Source organism: Mycena indigotica (assembly GCF_014461135.1).
Source record: "Mycena indigotica strain 171206Taipei chromosome Unknown Mind.scaff0018, whole genome shotgun sequence".
Lineage (NCBI taxonomy): Eukaryota > Fungi > Basidiomycota > Agaricomycetes > Agaricales > Mycenaceae > Mycena > Mycena indigotica.
In genome coordinates this window covers 904,573-922,324 of record NW_023503017.1, presented here as the reverse complement: position 1 = coordinate 922,324, position 17,752 = coordinate 904,573, and the positions used below count along the sequence as shown (strand labels likewise).

At 54.2% G+C, this 17,752-nt stretch overlaps 4 protein-coding genes across 4 annotated transcripts; 3 read left to right on the top strand and 1 right to left on the bottom strand.

Moving 5' to 3' along the window:
* Nucleotides 1–2,628: 2,628 nt before the first annotated feature.
* MIND_01415700 (uncharacterized protein) lies at nucleotides 2,629–3,681 on the top strand (the record flags this gene model as incomplete). The annotated part of the gene is made up of 8 exons (XM_037370549.1): nucleotides 2,629–2,657; nucleotides 2,710–2,724; nucleotides 2,768–2,975; nucleotides 3,029–3,128; nucleotides 3,184–3,331; nucleotides 3,386–3,490; nucleotides 3,547–3,584; nucleotides 3,632–3,681. The coding sequence occupies 8 exons, from the start codon at nucleotides 2,629–2,631 to the stop codon at nucleotides 3,679–3,681; spliced, it is 693 nt and encodes a 230-aa protein (XP_037213141.1).
* A 2,370-nt stretch (nucleotides 3,682–6,051) lies between these two features.
* Nucleotides 6,052–6,986, bottom strand: MIND_01415600 (HEME-HALOPEROXIDASE domain-containing protein; the record flags this gene model as incomplete). Its single annotated transcript, XM_037370548.1, has 2 exons — nucleotides 6,052–6,781; nucleotides 6,829–6,986. 2 exons carry the CDS (start codon nucleotides 6,984–6,986, stop codon nucleotides 6,052–6,054), a joined length of 888 nt encoding a protein of 295 aa, XP_037213140.1.
* A 1,493-nt stretch (nucleotides 6,987–8,479) lies between these two features.
* MIND_01415500 (Alternative oxidase) lies at nucleotides 8,480–10,013 on the top strand (the record flags this gene model as incomplete). The annotated part of the gene is made up of 9 exons (XM_037370547.1): nucleotides 8,480–8,675; nucleotides 8,735–8,927; nucleotides 8,978–9,095; nucleotides 9,145–9,228; nucleotides 9,278–9,342; nucleotides 9,386–9,468; nucleotides 9,515–9,590; nucleotides 9,639–9,791; nucleotides 9,842–10,013. Exons 1-9 carry the CDS (start codon nucleotides 8,528–8,530, stop codon nucleotides 10,011–10,013), a joined length of 1,092 nt encoding a protein of 363 aa, XP_037213139.1. The 5' UTR covers nucleotides 8,480–8,527.
* A 2,344-nt stretch (nucleotides 10,014–12,357) lies between these two features.
* MIND_01415400 (uncharacterized protein) lies at nucleotides 12,358–13,129 on the top strand (the record flags this gene model as incomplete). The annotated part of the gene is made up of 2 exons (XM_037370546.1): nucleotides 12,358–12,846; nucleotides 12,893–13,129. 2 exons carry the CDS (start codon nucleotides 12,358–12,360, stop codon nucleotides 13,127–13,129), a joined length of 726 nt encoding a protein of 241 aa, XP_037213138.1.
* Between the last annotated feature and the right edge of the window lie 4,623 nt (nucleotides 13,130–17,752).

The window sequence follows — 17,752 nt, the reverse complement described above, 5'->3', positions numbered from 1 at the left end:
GTCTTACCTGTACCAGCCGCGATTGCACTGCTCAGCGCGGCCGCAAACGCGCTGTCCTCGACTTCTAACGCGGATGGCTCGCCCGGTCGATTCCTAGCGAAAGCCCTGCAAAAAATCGGTCAGAAATATCAACTTCAAGAGGATCCTTCGCAAACTGGGGATGAACGACAGTCTTGGGCAAAACAAGGTGTTCTGCAGCTTCTGCTGGGTGGTAAGTGGCGAGATTAGAAGCGAGCGACGCTGGGACTGACCCCAGCAGTGTTTCGAATCACCCGCAGCGAATGCGCCGTCTAGCGCGCCATCCTCGACGCAAATCGCGAGGCCAAGCGTCCTGTCTTCAACGTATATCGCTAAGGCATCGCCTGGCCGAATTCCAGCCACAGACCTGCAGAACTCGGTCAGCATCAACGACAACACGATGGATACTTTGCAAACTGGAGATGCATGACGATCCGGGGCGCAACGAGGTGTTCTGTGAGGTAGTAAGCAAGGAGATCGAGGACAGCAAGACGGGGACTGACCCCAGCAGTTTTGCGAATGACCGACAGCGAATGCGCCGTCCGTCGCGAATCCAAGCGCGTCGTCTTCAACGTCGATCGTACACGCACTGTGTGGCCGAATTCTAGCCACAAGCTCGGTCAGCACTAACGACAACAAGATGTACTTCAACAAACTAAAGATCAACGGCGATGTTGGGTCGAAACGAGACGTTCTGGGAGGTTGTAAGTAACGACATTGAGACCGAGCGATGCTGGGACTGACCCCAGCAGCCTTTCGAACCGCGAGGCTCACCATTGTGAATGACAAGGATGAGGTGGTATGGTTGCTGGTCTCTGAGTTGAAGTCGGTGTTAGCTAGCTGCATGGACAACGACAAGGGGACAGACGATGAGGTCGAAGACCAGAAGCAGTCGGTGACGGACTTAAAGCGCGTGGCAATCTGCCTGTGGATGACGGTCAGCAAGGGAATGATGAAGAACGGGAGTCACATCCACTGGTGAACTTGAGGGAAGCCGTAGCGCAAACGATGTCCTAGGCTTCATCGTCTGCGCTACGGCTTCCCTCAAGTCAGCGAGGGGAGGCAACGGTGGACAGGGATGCACCAGTGAATGGAGGGAAGGAGAGAGAGAGACGGGGGCAACGGCCTGCACATGATGGTCAGCACAACGACAACGATGACAACAATGAATGCAAAGTCAACCACACGTGATGCTCGACCGGGTGGGCCGGAGGCGAGCGAGGAGAGCGGACGACGAGCAGGGCGACGTTGATGCCGGGGAAAATTGTGAGGGAGGGAGGGATGGAGTGGTGGAAAGGCAGATGGGGGGGAAAGGGAGAGTGTGGTTTTGCGAAGATGGTGGAAGCTAACAAACTTATAGCGGTGGGGCCAAAGAGCGGCTTCTCGGGGATGTCCACACGTCATCGGGAGAAGAAGTATGTCCATCGAAGGCGGCGACAGGATCCACCTGTCAAGTGGACAAAGTGCGGCGGGTTGGTAAGATAAGCTCCCTTAATGTGTTGGTTTGCGGAAATTGATGTGGTCAGATCGTACGATTCTATACTTTCGAAGCTGCCTGATGGGCCCAAAGCATCACAGAAAATCTATTAATATCCATTTGGCACCTTAATCGGCCTTCAAAGCGCACTTCGCGTGACTTACTCCACAAAATGCTTGTTTTATGTGTGTGTTCAATTGGATGGTATCCCGCCCCGCGATAAGCCTCGGACAGCTCTCGGCAGACGGAGGCAGAGTATATTCAGAACTTATCTGAAATGGCAATGAAATGGACTTGTGCATCGGTAAGAAAGGCGCTGAGCCCGAGGGGTCCCGGACCAACTTCCCAATCGGGAATTGTGTGTTGTTTGCAAAGTTCTCCGCAGAGGGAATGCAAGCAAGGGGAGGGGGGACTTCTATACGAGTATCCGACGTGTTCAGCACATTTGAGGTCTTTTCCAAGTGAGAATTTTGCAACCAAAAACAATGGAAATGATGGAGTGCCAAAATCAATGAGGTAGAACAGCTGGAGGGCAAATCAAGGGCAGACGATCACCAGTAGCGCTAGGAAGACTTGCTGGACCAGTCGCTCAGGTATTCTTATCGCCATCCCACGCCCGCCTGCCACAAGCACGTCACTAACCTCGCAACGTGCATGACTTCAACCCTTCTTTAACCGCACTACCGACGCCCACACTTACATTCTTCCGCCGCCCGATTGCTCCCCGAGGCGCCACAACTAGCTTGTTGAGTCTCCGAGTCGGGGTAGCGCGGCCCGTCAGTGTCTGGGAAAAAGCATCATAAGTAGTAGCAATCACCCAGTCGCATTCAGGCTGGAACCCACCTCATGCTACCACCTGGCTCAGTCTGGCCCAAGCAGTAACTTGAAGTTTCAGAACACACACCTTCTTTCTCTCCGCTTTATCACCTCCACTCCGCACCATGCCCGCAAACTTCTCGACACCTGCGATCATGTCGGGCAAGCCGGGACAGTGACGCAAACTCACCACTCTAACTCCCTCCACACGTGCGCTCCGCCCTTGGACCGCAGCTTCGTTTGTTGACGTGACGATTTGACCGTCACATCAAATACTGGTTGTCTTCACTCCACCACTACCTTTGCTTGCCGTCGCGATGCTCAACGCGCGCCCATTCAAGTGCCGGTACGTCCGCAAGCCCTCTTGACTTCTCGCTTTCTCCTCACACCCTCCCCAGAACCATCTGTGTCTGGTGCGCTGGACTCTGAATATCACCTCGACATCTTACGCCGCAGGAGCCTGAGCTTCAAGTTGCGGCTGCTTGCCCACCAACTTGAATGCGGTGAGTCTGGCCGTTTGCTTGATCTTTTCCCTTCTCACATTGTCGTCAGTCAAATGCTTGACTCGCCTTTCAGAGAAACCGACAGCGCACTCGCGATCGCAGTGGCATGTCCTCCGCCGACTCTCTCTAGACTTTCCCTGCGTGCTTACATTGCGCCCGAGGTATGTACTATGGTCGCAATTCCTCTCCTCGACCTTGACTTAACAGCTTGCAGATTTTGTCCTTGTGTGAAGCGCAGAAGCCCCCCTTTCGCAGCTTCACTATCGACTATCGATTCCGAGTCCCGCCTTTATTTTGGGCCTTCTCGATGGGGGGTATGGTACCGGTCCGAATATATCTGGTTTTGATCTCGACTCATAGAATTTCCAGATTTTCTGTTTGCTCAGCGGTCTCATGTCGGTTTTGGACCGGGAATCTCTGCATGGAAAAACTGTGCCGACATGCCAGCCGGCAATATCGCTGCTGTTGTAGCGCTACCGCCACCGCCGCCGTCAACCATGGGTGTACGCGGAGAGTTGTATGTATGTTTGTTTGGCCACTTACGTCTGGCATCCCTGACCTGTTTGCACAGGTTCTTCAGTGTCTGTGTGCCATTTGAGCAGGAGCCCACGCCGGTCTCGTGTCGGAAACCTCTGCTCATACTAGTATGCAGAATTGATGTTGTCGTACAGGGCTGGTAAGTCTTTGTTAGCCTTCTGGGGTGTGAAAGCTCAGGCTGACCTTGAGCTTTAGTGGCCACACCTGCGTGAATGTCTGGGGAACCTCTGCTCGTAAGTTCTATGCATTCCTTTTCATCCATGACACTGACCTTCGATAGGTTCTTTGTCTCGTTGTCATCGCCGGTGGAGCGGGAAACGATGGTGGTAGGGGGAACCTCTGCTCGGACACAAGACTTATGCTGGTATACTCCCTTGGTCTTCTGAGTCTGTTGTCGTTGACCTTTACAAGGCTCTTTGTTGCGTCTACTGCTGACGGAATCAATGCGGGCACGAGGCACCGCTGCGGGCGACGATGATGCAGGCGGGAAGCTATGGGAAACCTCTGTCGGACGCGGAACTCATACTGGTATGCTGCTTTGCGTTCTGAATCTAACTTTGCTGACACATGCCTTGGATAGGTCTTTTGTCGCATCTACTCCGGATGGTCCAACGACTCCCCGGGGAACTTCTGGCCGAATACTGGTGGGGACGCTACAGCTTATTGTTGGTCGTGGTATGTCTTGATCTTCTTTTTCAAGCTGTAGACTGACTTGTTTAGCGAGAAATGGGCGATTTTGATTTTGATTGCGGATCAAATTTGATGCTTACGTAAGCAGATTTCGGCGCACATTTTGATCTTCAAATGCTCATTTTTTGCTTCAGGGTTTTGGCGGCCGGAGGCCCAACATTGTTCCGGGCTTCAACGTTGCCAGAGCCAAAGCTCTGTCTTTGGCGGCACCTGGGCCGCCATCACCCGGCCGCCCCAACATTGCATCAGTCGGCGCATCAATGTCTCATGCACATCGGCGCTGCTTTGCCATCTGGTTAGCATGTGGGCATGGCGCCTTCCTTTGGCGGCGGCGCCGGTCCTCAGCACTCGCTGTCTGCCGCTGCTTCTGCTTCCGGTTCCCGCCCGCTGCCTCCCGCGGACCTAGCCGCCGTTGACGGCGCATCACTTCAACCTACGTAAGCAGATCTCGGCGCTTCTTCTGACCCTCACATGCTCATTTTTTCTCCCAGGCTTTGATAGCTGGAGCCTCAACATGGTTCTGGGCCTCGCAAAGCTCTGTCTTTAGCTGCCATTCCCACCCTCATCGGCGCCATCACACAAGATCAGCCGCATCAGTCGGTGCATCACCGCCAATACCAACTGATACCTCCCAGTCATTGTTGATGGCGCATCATTTCGGGTCAGTTGCCTCCTTGTTTCGACTCTCGTCCTCTTACTCACCCCATTTACAGTGCTTGCCACGGCTGCGGATCGCCGGATCATTGATATCATCAGACTTTGATGGTATTTTCAGGTGCATCTTGACCCCTTCTTTTTGCGATTCAAAGCTCATTTTTTCGCAGGTCCGGGCCGCCGGAGGCGAACGCCACCGCCTGGCTGTCATTGTGCTCGGCACAGTGGATCCGCCACTGTTACTGCTGGGCCCTTGTAGGTTCATGTCATCTTTGACTTCTATTTCTGCTGACATCTTCGTCCAGATCATCCTACCCCCGACCTCTGCGTGCCGCCGGGCTCTCGGCTCCAACTTTGTCGGCGCGACGGCCTAACCGGCTATCCAGTCCGCCGTTTCTCTTGCGCTGATATCACGCCTGCGGGACGCCACCCGGCCATCACCTACCGTCACGCTGCGGGTCCCTCGCCATGACTGGTTCCCGATTGACGGTCAGTTTATGTCATAGTGTACTTTTTAACCTTGCTAAGATGTTCCCTCCGGCTCGTTCCCCTCCCTCCCACCGAAATCTTCCCGCGCCGACTCGGATATGTCACTTGCCATGGCAGCGGCATTCACGGGATTCGTCGTTTGCGACGCTCGCGGGGAGGGAAGGAGCGCGGCGGCTTGGCCTGACAGGCCGGGGAGGACGCGGGACTTGTGCGCGGACGCGTTTGATGATGCCATTCCGTGGTCACTCGGGTGAGGGCGTTGATGCACTTTTTCGGCAGTCAAGAGCTCATTTTTCACTGTACAGGAACGACTTACGAATTGGACGGCGCGCTGTGGAGGGCTGAGGGAGTTGCGTTGGATGGGAGCCTTTGCGCTGTCATTGGAAGGAGAGTGCGGGTAGAGGCAGTTGGGCGCATATGCATATTTGACGCGATCAGACGCGTCGCGACGCGTTGTTAATTAGCGTGTCTCATAGAAATATTGAATCTATGGCTTTGACCCCTACCCGAGAAGCCCGAGCCTGACTCTGAGTGCCCTGCCACCATGTCTGCCCGAAAAGCCCGAAAAACCGCTCTTTGTAGTGCCCCAAACCCAAATTTTCGCCCGCTACTCGACGCACAAAAGTGCTCACATGACGTTGTTTATGGGTCCGTGCACGGCTCAGAGCCCTATATTAGAATGGCCTTGGCCTCGCGCGACTTGGCGAGCGAGCGCGACTTAGCGTTGGAGCGAGCCGTGCAAGGAGGGGGTAACATGTTATATAAGCAGATTTAATGCTCAATTGGCAAGATGAATTATAATATTTACAAGCCCATAGTAGGGCCTAAGTAGGCTACCCTAGATTATAGATATATAGTCGAACCAAATTACTTGCCCTCCCTAATGGCCTTCATCTCCTTCCGCATCGCTGTCGAGCGCCTGATCACATCTCGGAGACCCTGGACATGCGTGGGCTTCCACCCGTCGGGCAGCCTTTCCTCCGCGAGCCAGTGGCGCATCCACGGCAGCGGGATACCCGGCGCAGGTATCGGTGATCCGCTGGGCAACGGGGATAGCGGTTTTTGGGTTTCCCATACACCAAGGATGATGGACATCTCCCCTCGTGCAAGCTCGGCGTGGAATGGGTCGAGCGGCGGAGACTGGGCCTCGCGCCGGAGCCGCGTCTGCACGATATCGTGTCCCGTAATCAATACGGCAGATTCAGGGAGGGTGGCTGGCAGAGTAGGGGTCACGAATTCCGTGGTGGAGGCCTCGAGGCTGGCGCGCTTCACGATAGAGGAGATGAACTCCTCGACTAGGGCGGGGATGATGGCGACGGGTGCAAGCAGCCCTTTGCGGGCAGTGTTGACGGTGACTTTTCCGTCATGGCCGACGACGGGCGGGGGGACGGGTGTGTCCCCATGGACAACACTGGCATCATGCTCAACACCGTTGTGCAGCCCGAGCTCAACAAGCGTGATCGCCTGCCCAAAGTAGCGCTTGTTGAAGAACCACCCCCCGCCGGTAAGCGTCAGGGCAAGCGGGATAGACAGCCCATAGCAGGCGCGAAGCCCCCGGAAGATCATCCACGGCGTTACGCCTTTCCCGTCGTGCGGACTGCGGTCAGGTCAGTAGAGCACAAAAGGAGAGAAAATGCGACGCACATGTAGCCATGATTCGCCATTGCATTGATTGCAGGACAAACGGAGCGCACGTCGCCCTCCATAGGGGGTACAAACTCGTGGCCGTCGCCCGTCTTCCCGGTCACGGGGCATGTCTTGTGGCCATCGCCCAGCAGCGGCTCGCGTTCTGACACAGACATGATGTGGTAGAGGGCCGGGGTGGTTTGGGAAGGAAAGTTGACACGACAAGCAGCCGACCACGGCTTTATATCGACCCCAGCAGTGAGCAAATCACTGCATTCCAGATGCGCTCGCGACACCGCCCCTGCCTAATATCTATCGGGTGTGATCAATGAGCGACGCTAACATGAGAATAAATGCAGAGCAAGCGAGGCCCGTGCGTGTTTTTCGCACCTGCGTCAGTGCCGAGTAACGAATACACCACTCTCCTTGGTTGTGCCGACAGCTGCAGTTGCCAGCGCTCGTTTGAGGAGAGGGAAACGGAGGGTGAGTCACACGGAGTTTGCGTGGATTGGATGCGGTGTGATTTCCCGCGGACATCAATCAGGGCCTGAGTGTTATGATCTTTCATCAATCAATCGCCAGCCACAGTTTATCAAGATTCTGTTCGGGTTGGTGTGGATAAGTGCATTTCTCGAGTGGGGTCACTGTGCTCCCCGCGAAAAGAAACTGTTAAATGTTCTGTGCGAGGATTAGATTGTGCCCTGCGCAACTCGCGGCATCTGAAATGAGTAAAATACACAGTAACTGAGTAAGGAGTGTTGAAGGAGGGTGCACTGTAGGATAATGTCAAATCTGAGGCATGGCCATGTCAAAACAGACTAACTATGTCACTGATGCCTGGAACTGGTTGTAAATGCCCCTGCTGCAAGCACCAGCATGAGCACCTCCGGCATACAACCCAGGCCCTTTGCATATGCCTGATATAGTGCAATGCCGAGTGCTGCCATCAAAGAACTGGCAGCCAATCTGCGAGTGCGTGGGTAAAGGAACAGCACACCAATGATGAAGTCCATGATAGGAAGCGCCGCCGCAGCTCCGCTGGGCCCGTGGGCTGCACGGGAGGTCTGGTAAGCAAAGAGTGCAGGGGTAAATTTGCCGCGGGTGAGCCGCGAGAAGCCGCCGATCAAACAGAGTGTGCCGAGCCCAACAGAGATGATAGCATTGATGCTTTTGGCTGGCAACATGGAGAGAAGCTCGGGGGTTAAATGTTCAGGGTGTATATCGGCTGTTCGAATTTAAAGGCTGGATGGTGATCCTGCCGATCCCGTTGCGCAATTGAAACCATGACACATAAAAAATACGAATGAGCGTCACAGCACGTGCATTCGTCACATCACATCAAAGTACCAACAAGCTTCCTTTTTCTCGCAACTGGCTCAAGTCTCTCGCTCCGGTCAACTCGAAGGAAGGCCGTCCTGTTGAAATCGAGACCTCCTGCCCTGCGTGATTCGCTGCCTTCCCCTCCGGCATAACCAAGACGCCGGTCGACGTCATCATCACTTCCAACACCGCGTAGTTCCTGGCTATTCGGAAAGGCGCTCCACGGCGACAATCATCCTCTCAGCACGTCGGCGCTCTGCTCCCCGAATTCGGATTGGCCACTCATGGGACGGGACGGATCGGAGTGCAATCCGGGCCCCTCCGATTGGGTGTATATATTGGCTAGCACCGCCACTCCTCCTCTCCACCTGCAACCCATTTACAACCACGACTGCATATGCTCCGGACGACGCTATTGCGTGTGGCTCCGCTGAAAGCACACGGGCCGCGCTCCCTGGCGGCGCTGTGTGCTCGCCCACACCACTTCTCTGGCGCGTTCATGTCGACAACGACGTCCAATCCGTCTGATAAATCTGGTCCTCGTCGTAAGCCGCCGTTTGCATTCTAGCGCGTGCTGGGTTATGCTAACGGAGAACATTCACAGAAACACCCGAGATGGCCCAGTCCCCCTTGAGAACGCCCGGGCCAGTCAGCACCGTGCCCACTATGGTTCGCGGAGACTGGGTGCTCTTCCACCCGGTCTACTCGCCCGAGGAGCTCAAGGCCGTGGAGGTACTGCACCAGGAGGCAAAAACCATACCAGACAAGATGGCCTATCGGCTCGTTCGCCTGGCGAGGTGTGTTCTTTCATTCTTTTTACCAGGCGAGCTCGCTCAAACGAGAGTAGGTGGGGCTTCGACTTTGTCTCGCGGTACAAGCACAGGCCTCTCCCGCCGGGCAGCGATATGACTGTCCAGCAGCTGCGCAAGGGCGGGTACATTCTCGATGAACGTGGTTGGCTCAATGTGCGATAAATATTGTCTCCCTCACAAACAAAAACCTTATACTTGACAGCGAATATTGTTCCTGGAGACGATTGCGGGCGTGCCGGGTATGGTGGCTGGGACGCTGAGACATCTGCAGAGTATTCGCCTGATGGTGAGCCGCTTCAATCCGGTTCTGATTCCGCCGTTCCAACAACAAACAGCGTCGCGATAGTGGCTGGATCCACACCTGCCTTGAGGAAGCGGAGAACGAGAGGATGCATCTAATGTAACGGTTTACCTCTTCTTCGACATATCTAACGGGATGGTAGGACGTTTATGACGCTCCGCGATTCCCCGATTTGGTTCCGTGCGCTTATACTCGGCGCTCAAGGGGTGTTCTACAATTTGTTTTGTGTGTCTCGCATTGTCTGTCTATCTTCTCTGACTTGACCGTATAGTCATGGCATATCTCATTTCGCCCCGCACATGTCATCGATTTGTCGGTTATCTGGAGGAAGAGGCGGTTCTGACCTAGTATGTCTGGCATCTCATGGATCAATACCCAGCTAACTCGCGTCCTAGTACTCGCTGCATCTCCGACCTCGAGAAAGGGCTCATTCCCGAATGGACAAACAAACCTGCGCCAGAGATCGCAATCGACTATTGGCGGCTGTCCCCAGATGCGACCCTGCTCGACGTGATATATGCTGTCCGGAGCGACGAGACTACCCATCGGTATGCGGCTGCCCCTTCCTTTTATCGTGTTGCTGATATGTGTCGCGTAGGTTCGTAAACCACAGTCTGGCGAACCTCGAGCCAGACAAAGACGTGAACCCGTTTGCGCTGCGAGAGCCGGGGATGGAGGTCAAGGGGCGCAAGATTGCGTTTGAGCGTGACGAGGCGGAGGCCCATATGCGTGAGTCGCAGGCGATGATTAAGGAGAAGAAGGACGACTGAGAGGGCAGTATGTGTATACTATTGGTTGGTACGGGTATGGCCTCTATAATCCTTGCTAGCCTACTATGGGCTTGTAAATATTATAATTCATCTCGCCCTACTTGTGCGGCTTTGAATCATATGCGGGTTGACCCCGGAGCAGCGTAGAGAGGCACCTGTTTTTGCGTTATAAAGGGAACGGAACAAGTGTGGATACTAACCGGTTCAAGTTTTTCAGGTGCATCCACGGAGGCCGAGTCGTAGCTTTCGGTCATGATTGGCTAGGTGCGGATGAGCTTATCGGGAGGTTTATTCAAGAGCATTTTAATCATACCGCTGTAGAGTATATATTCAACTTATGAAAGGAAAATAAAAGGAGCACGAACGAGAAATTTGCATTGCGTTCTGCTGCGCCTGTTGCCGTTGGAGGGCGAGCTGCTTGTTGCGGCGGAGGACGAAGAAGACTATGGCAGCAAGAATGCCCAGGACCAGAAGAGTGCCTAGAATTGAAAGGATTAGCGCGACAGCAACGAAAAGAATGTCGAAGCATTGGATAAAAGTCATAGATAGAGGGTTGTTGGGAAGATAAGGAAGGAATGAATAACTCACCGCCGATACCGAAGACGATATGCAGAATGTAGGCCGGTCCACAGGTTACGCAGGCGACGGCATCGTCGATCAGACGGCGCTCGAGCGAAATAGGGAGAGGAATAGTGAGTGCTTGCGCCGGCGCGCTGCGCAGGGCGAAGGATAAAGCAAGGATAAACGAAAGAATGAAGGCAGGCATTGAGAGCTTGATTTGGGGCAGAAGTCGAAACTAGTGAAAGAGGGAAGGGGAGGCTCGAAGTTGTCGCAGACGGCTTCAGAGGTTGCAGGCGCGGGGCTTTTAAATCGACACAGAATGTCACATTGGCAGGCACAATGAAATCCCGAGTCCGTTGGACTTGAAGACAGACGGGTGTTGAGGAAGGGAGGTTGAAGCCTGCATGTCGGCGGGCGCGCTAGAGAGTCCTGCATGCCGTTCGGCGTGTTAGCCTGCGTGACAGGTGGAGAGTAGATATGATTCGCCGCCCGCGACAGTAGGGTGCGCAACAGTTGTCAATCTGCCAGCGCCAGGATTGCGAAAGCGCTCGGAGAGTAAAACAAGTCGAAGCGCTGACTCACTCACAGCAGGTGTCAGCTCAGATGTCTTGTGGGGCCTTCATTGAATCATTCCAGCTAATTTTTAGTTGACGTGTAACGATAGAATGTTGAGTCGACTTGATCCTAGACTAGAAAGACAGAAAATAGGAGCGCTGAGTTTGGCTGCATGCCCAAAAGCCCAACTTGAAGCTTGAAGGAGAAACCCGAGATGATGGTCGAAAACAGGATGTGCCATGCTGACTAAGCCCTCGCTTGTTGCTTCATACGGCCTCTGCCTTCCACGACAGGAATGGTAAGCCTATGTGGTGCGTCTTTTATCGCGTCTTTGTATGCTCTCATGCCAATGGACAACTGCAGGCTAAGCTTGGGTGGATATTGACTCCGTATGTCGCCATTTCGTCTCCCTCGACCACACTCACTGATTCTCAACGTGCCAAGGCAGCATGGCTACTAGTAGCTGAGCGCTGACCGCCGTAACCGCTTTTCTGACCTCCGACTCCTTGGATCCCTTTTCGTTCTCGAACAACTGTGAAAAGACCATCGTTTGCATAGGGAATGAAAGTAGGGAAGAAGGTCCATGGTGCGTCTTCCGATGATTTCCATGTGCGCTCCTACTTATTGCGCGTCTCAGATACTCGGTTAGTAGCCCCAGAGCTTATTTTTTGTGCGGGAGGAGGAGGAGAAATTCACCTCGACTGGTTGATGATGTATGGCTGGATTCAGAAACGGCACCAGAGTCTATTTTCCCTCGCGATAAGGGCTTCCCCGACGAACAAGCGTCTACTGAAGTCATCCGGGCCGTCTTTTCACGCAAAGTCTTCTGTGTTTACAACAGTCATCCCATGTCCTCCCCCCTGTCGCCAGAGTTCTCTCTGTGTGCAAGGCTCCCACCCGACAAACAACCCTGCCATCCGAACAACAGTGACCGGTATATACCCGGAAAAGCGGCTCCGAGACGGTCAAAGCACCGTTGTATCACGTTAGGACCGGTTCCCATGCATGCCCGCCGAGGCTTTGTTGCGCCATCAAAGCGCTGGACACGACTCTTAGGCTCACAAAGCGTGCCTGTCATGCGCCCTACGCGACGGCAATTAGGAATGCTGGGTGAGAGTATAAAGCTGGGTACTGGCCTCCCTCAAGCTCACATCGTATTGGATCTCTTCCCCGTTCTCTCTTTCGCCAATATCGTCCCCTCCACATACATCGTCACTCCCACAGCATCATGGACAACGACAATTTCAACCTCCTCGCCGATGCCGCCTGGGGAATTCCCAGTGACCCCAACCGCCCTCGCACGAACCTGAAGCAGATCGCGCCGGTATACTACCAGAACTTCGGGGAGGACCAGGTCACGAGCGACTGGGTTGTGGACTACATGCCGGAATCACCGCAGGACGGAGGTTTCGGCCAGAAACCGTCGGAACATGACCGCTTCGAGTCCTTTAACGCGCTTGTGGCCGCTATCAGGGCCACCCACGGCGAACTCCTCAGCGTCGAGCACATTGTTGAGGACCTTTTGAAGGACCCAACTTGGTACCTTTCGAATCATGCTACCGAGTGGGGTGCTGGGGTGCTCTGTTCGCTCAAGTCTTCCGTCCCGTTAGTGGAGGAGGCCGAGGAGAATATGAAGGGGGGCAAAGCGCCTTCGGTTGACCAAGGGCAAGGGCAAAGCAAAGGCCGCGCAGGGGAAGGGAAAGGGGACTCGGAAGGCGTTGGTTGACCATAACGGTGCCACCGGAGACGACCTAGAAGAGCAGTACGAGACTGTTGCATGTTCGCATCGGCCCCTCAAGCGCAAGCGGGCTGCCCCCAAGCCTAAGACGGCCGCCAGTGTTGCCGCCAGCACAACCGTCGCTCTCGATGGTGATATGCCTACCGCTTCGACCTCCGCGGTCACCCTCGAGGCTCCAGCGCCACAATCTCGGCCCATCCGTCCCATTGGGACCCGCCGCAGCACCCGCATTGCTAGCTTGCCGACTCCCAACACGCTTTAAACGACAAATAACGACACGTCCAGTCGATACCATCTACTTGACCACACTGGCCTTACACTGCGACTCATTAATATCATGTATTCTAGGATCATAGCTACTGTATTTATAAGCCTCTCTCTTGTTTGTATTTATATCTATAACGACGTCTTGAAAACTTCCAGTGGGCAACCTGAAGAAATTTATCCGATCAGCGGTCACGGGGTGTTGACGTAAGTCGACTTCCCCTTCTTTCCCTTCTTCACCCCTGCCTCCAAGCACGCCGCCATAGTCAAGAATACAAACAATAGCAATGGCAATATCCCGCTTAGCAAGCTCGCTCGAACTGTTTAGCAATCCTTCCACGGGCATTAGGAACTTGACGCATCTGCCAGCGAGTCTGCGTCGGTCATGACGAGTCGACCCGGAGACTTCAAGTTGTTCTCCCCGCCCGGCCCCACTAGAGTAGATCTAGACCGCGCCGTAGCCTTGCGCTCAGCATTACTGTGTCCTGACGGCATCTTGGCGTGTCGCGCGAAGCGTCAAGCGCTTCTTTAAGCTTTGCCCTTCAAGTTGCTTGGCCCGACGAACTTGAACCCTCAATTTGAACGCATTACGCTGGGTCCAGGCTCCGGGCTAGATCAAAGCTGGATCGCTCGAAGACGACAAAACAGTGGCGGTGGACCCCAGTGTTTGATGACTGGAGGCTCGAAATATTGGATCAGGATACCTAATCTCCCTGTGCCATGCTGTGGATCGCGGCTGGCCTTCTTCCCGGGACTCGGAGTCGTCATCTCAGAAGCAGTCAGGCTCACGGTATGCTCCGAGTCCGTGGTCGACCGCCTCAGTCTGGAAATGTGCCCTTACGGAGTCATCGCGATCGATTCCCATCAGGTATGTGCAGTTCTCGGTTCCGTCGATACCGTGACTGATTTATGCGTAGGGTACTACACTGGGGAGGTTCTTGCCTGTCATCGGCGGCGGAAACGGTGAGCATTAGTTCTGTGCTATCAGTCCGAGGCAGGATGACTTTATCGGAAAGTTTGTGTGAACTCTACTGGCGATGTGACACCAGTGAGCACTGAGCACACTAGTGCTATCCGCAATATATACAGTATCTGACGGCTACTTTAGTAACATTTGTCTCCTGTGAAAAGGCACTCAAGCGAAGCTCAGTGCTAAATCGGCAAGCTTCAATCCAACCACCGGTGATCATGGCAAGGTTGACTCCTTGCTCAGCTGATACCGATTAACCTTGGCTCCCAGTGCTTACTAGTAGGCTGCCGCCTGTTGATGGCGCATCAGCATAAGTACCTCGACGGACAATCTTATCTATCTGTCATTCAGTGATCCTGATGTTTCTGGTTTCAAACTAAAGCTGCCCTTTCGACGATCATCGCTCATACGATCAGGATCAAAGGGCCGGGAATCTTGAAAGGCGACGAGTCAGCGATCCTTGCATTACGCAGTCCCGCGTAAATCTGGCCCTGGTTCCTGGATCCTGAGCACATCCCAAGGCCAACAGTCGCCGTTTGGTGAATTCATACGGGCCCAGGTAAGGATTGTTATATAGTACCCTTAACTACTAACAGTAGTAACACGGATGTTACTCAGCACCTTTCAAGTTGAAACGATCATCATCAGCAACGCGCTCAACAAGTCCACATACGCCGACGGCGCCGACGGACCTCCAGGCGGCCCAAGTGTCTAGACGACAAAGCAGAGTTCGCGGATGCGGCACAAGAATCGGAATTCGGAAAACGGTTGCGGATCAAACGACCGCAAATATCGATGTTGCGACGATGACTGGGGAGGTTCTTCGTGCCGGGTTTCGTCAGGCTACTCTATGACTAGTAGTATTAGGTGAAGCGCTTTGGATCAGGCCGCACAATCCACGCAATCGCTGGGCCGGTGCGCCGAGCCGAACACGCAAGCAAGCCACCGTCATCGAAGATTGTCTTTGCACCGAATATCCGGTCCGGACTCCGCCGGAAACTGACAGTTGCCGCAAAACACCGCCAGCGCCGCCGCCGGGGCTTCTTGGAGTCTGGTCTTCTGCTGCGGCGACAGGCAGCCAGGCACGAAAACAACTATGTAGAACCATCATGGACCATCTAAAATTGATGACCTTGACTGCGTTTTTTTTCCGCGTCCTGTCGGCGGCTCGGGATTGCGGCCGAAATAAGAATAAGCGCGAATGAGACTCGTTGATTGCCGCGGGATCTTCTTGATTGGCATGGCCACATGGCTACGTCAATCATCGGTCGCCCTCCTGTTGAGGCTTGCCACGGCCACCGCCTTGCAAATTTGCTCCCTGCAAGGGTCGCTGCGGTGCGATCAATCGCACATTTATAAAACAGTCCGAAGAGGCGGTCGGGCTCTATATTTTCCTTAACCGTTTTGAGGCACAATAGGAAGATCAAGGCCAATCATACGAATTAGCGCCAAGGCGAATGTATGCAGCCCACTTGAAACACAACAAACAACAGAATATGTGTTCTTAACAAGTTTCTAGTGTTTCACCATTCGGATTGCATTGGAGTCAATGGCCGTGTGTATTCAAGTTGTTGAAACCGTGAGACCGCCAGGCATCCGCTCGCACTTGGCACGGCGACGGGTATGGGCGGGGTTCCCGGTCCGTGTTCTCATCCCCACTTTGGCGTTTGGCAGGATCAATTTATCGCGTCACATCAGGATCACGACGCCAATCACATCTCTCCCCGATCTTCCATCTTCTCCCTTGCAAAGTCGTTGCAAAGCCAGCTGACTCAGAGTCTCAGGCCCGGAGAACGATGCGAACAAGAGAAGAACAATTATCATTATGTGTGCATTATTTCTCAAAGTTTCTACGCTTAGATGGGTGTACCAGTGGGCTCGGCGACGCTGGTGCTGGCGCTGCCGCTGCAAGTAAAGTGTCAGAGGACGGTCAACAAGAACAGCCGGGGGCGTACGTCCAGGTGACCGTTGTGGTCTTGGTGACGAAGAACGGCTCGCTGGAAGAAAAGTTAACAGGAGGGAAACAACCGCGAGTGGGCGAACTTACACGTCGGTAAGTGTCTGGAACTCGCGCGTCGCTGTAAAGACCTTCGGGACAGCCTGTTTTACCGTGAGCTGAATCACCACCAATGGAAAGGACGTGACGGACAACTGCGAGCGAGACGAAAGTGGCGAGGGCAAGGAGGGACTTGTACATTGTGGGTGTGGGTGAGTCGGAGTTGGATGTCTCGAGCGACAGTTGCCTCTGCTTATATGGGCTTGCTATATTTGGAATAGCGACCCGAGCGATCGCAGCAACCCTCCCTCGCATCTCTCATCAAATCAATCTTACCTCCGCTCGTACCGCCGACACACGCGTACGTAGTCTACCCCCTGCTCCATTGTCACGAAACTTGTATCTCGACAGCCGCCATGAATCTGAGATTCGTCTGCCGCTGGACTTGGCCGTGGCCGCGTAACTTTCGCTGAACATAAAAGGACCCGCCAAACTGCCTCGTTTCTGCATTGGGACCCACCCTCCTTCGTTACTTCCTTCTTCTGGCATGCTGACTGCGGCCACATCGCTCGTTGCTCTCGCGCTCGCTTCACCAGCACTTGGTGCAGTGGGTCCCGTCGCTGACATTACGCTCGTCAATGCTCAGGTTGCGCCTGATGGCTTTACTCGCTCGTAAGTCGGGTTTAACCCTGTGCCAACATTAAGACTCACGACTTTCAGAGCTGTAACAGCGGGAGGTACCATTCCTGGCCCAATCATCAAGGCCAACGTCGGCGACACATTTCGATTGAATGTCATCGACTCCCTCACTGACAACACCATGTTGCTCAGCAGCTCCATTCATTGGCACGGCTTGTAATTATTCTTTGCATTGGTATAACGCGTGAGTAACGCTTTCGATAGCTTCCAGGCAGGCAGCTCCTGGGCCGATGGTCCTGCGTTCGTCACACAATGCCCCATCGCTCAAAATGATTCATTCTTGTACGAATTTTCGACCGCCGGCCAGCCAGGTTAGTCTCCGATTCTCGTAAGATGGCTTGTATTTGACCACAGTACAGGAACCTACTGGTACCATTCCCACCTGTCGACGCAGTATTGCGACGGCCTCCGTGGAGTTATCGTTGGTGAGGGTGTTCAATCCCCGTCCATAGAGTGACTAGCTCATCCTTCGTCTTCCAGTTTACGACCCCAATGACCCGCACAAGAGTCTGTACGATGTAGACGACGACAGCACCGTCATCACCCTCGCGGACTGGTACCACGCGCCCGTCCACACCCTCGGCATCCCACCTACGCTCGTTTCCACCCTGATCAACGGCCTTGGGCGCTATGCTGGCGGTCCGACATCCCAACTTGCGGTCATCTCGGTCACGCAAAACACACGTTATCGCTTCCGGCTCGTTTCTCTCTCCTGCGGTGGGTTCGACTTGAAAGCTTTGTATATTTTACTCAGGCCCTACAGATCCCAACTTCAAATTCAGCATTGATGGCCACACGATGACGATTATCGAGGTAGACGGTGTTAGCCACAAGGTGCGTGGTAGAATTTCCCTCCCTATCCTGACTGATCAACGGATCCCCAGCCCTTGACTGTCGATTCCATTCAAATCTTCGCTGGCCAACGGTACTCTTTCGTCTTGACGGCCAACCAACCC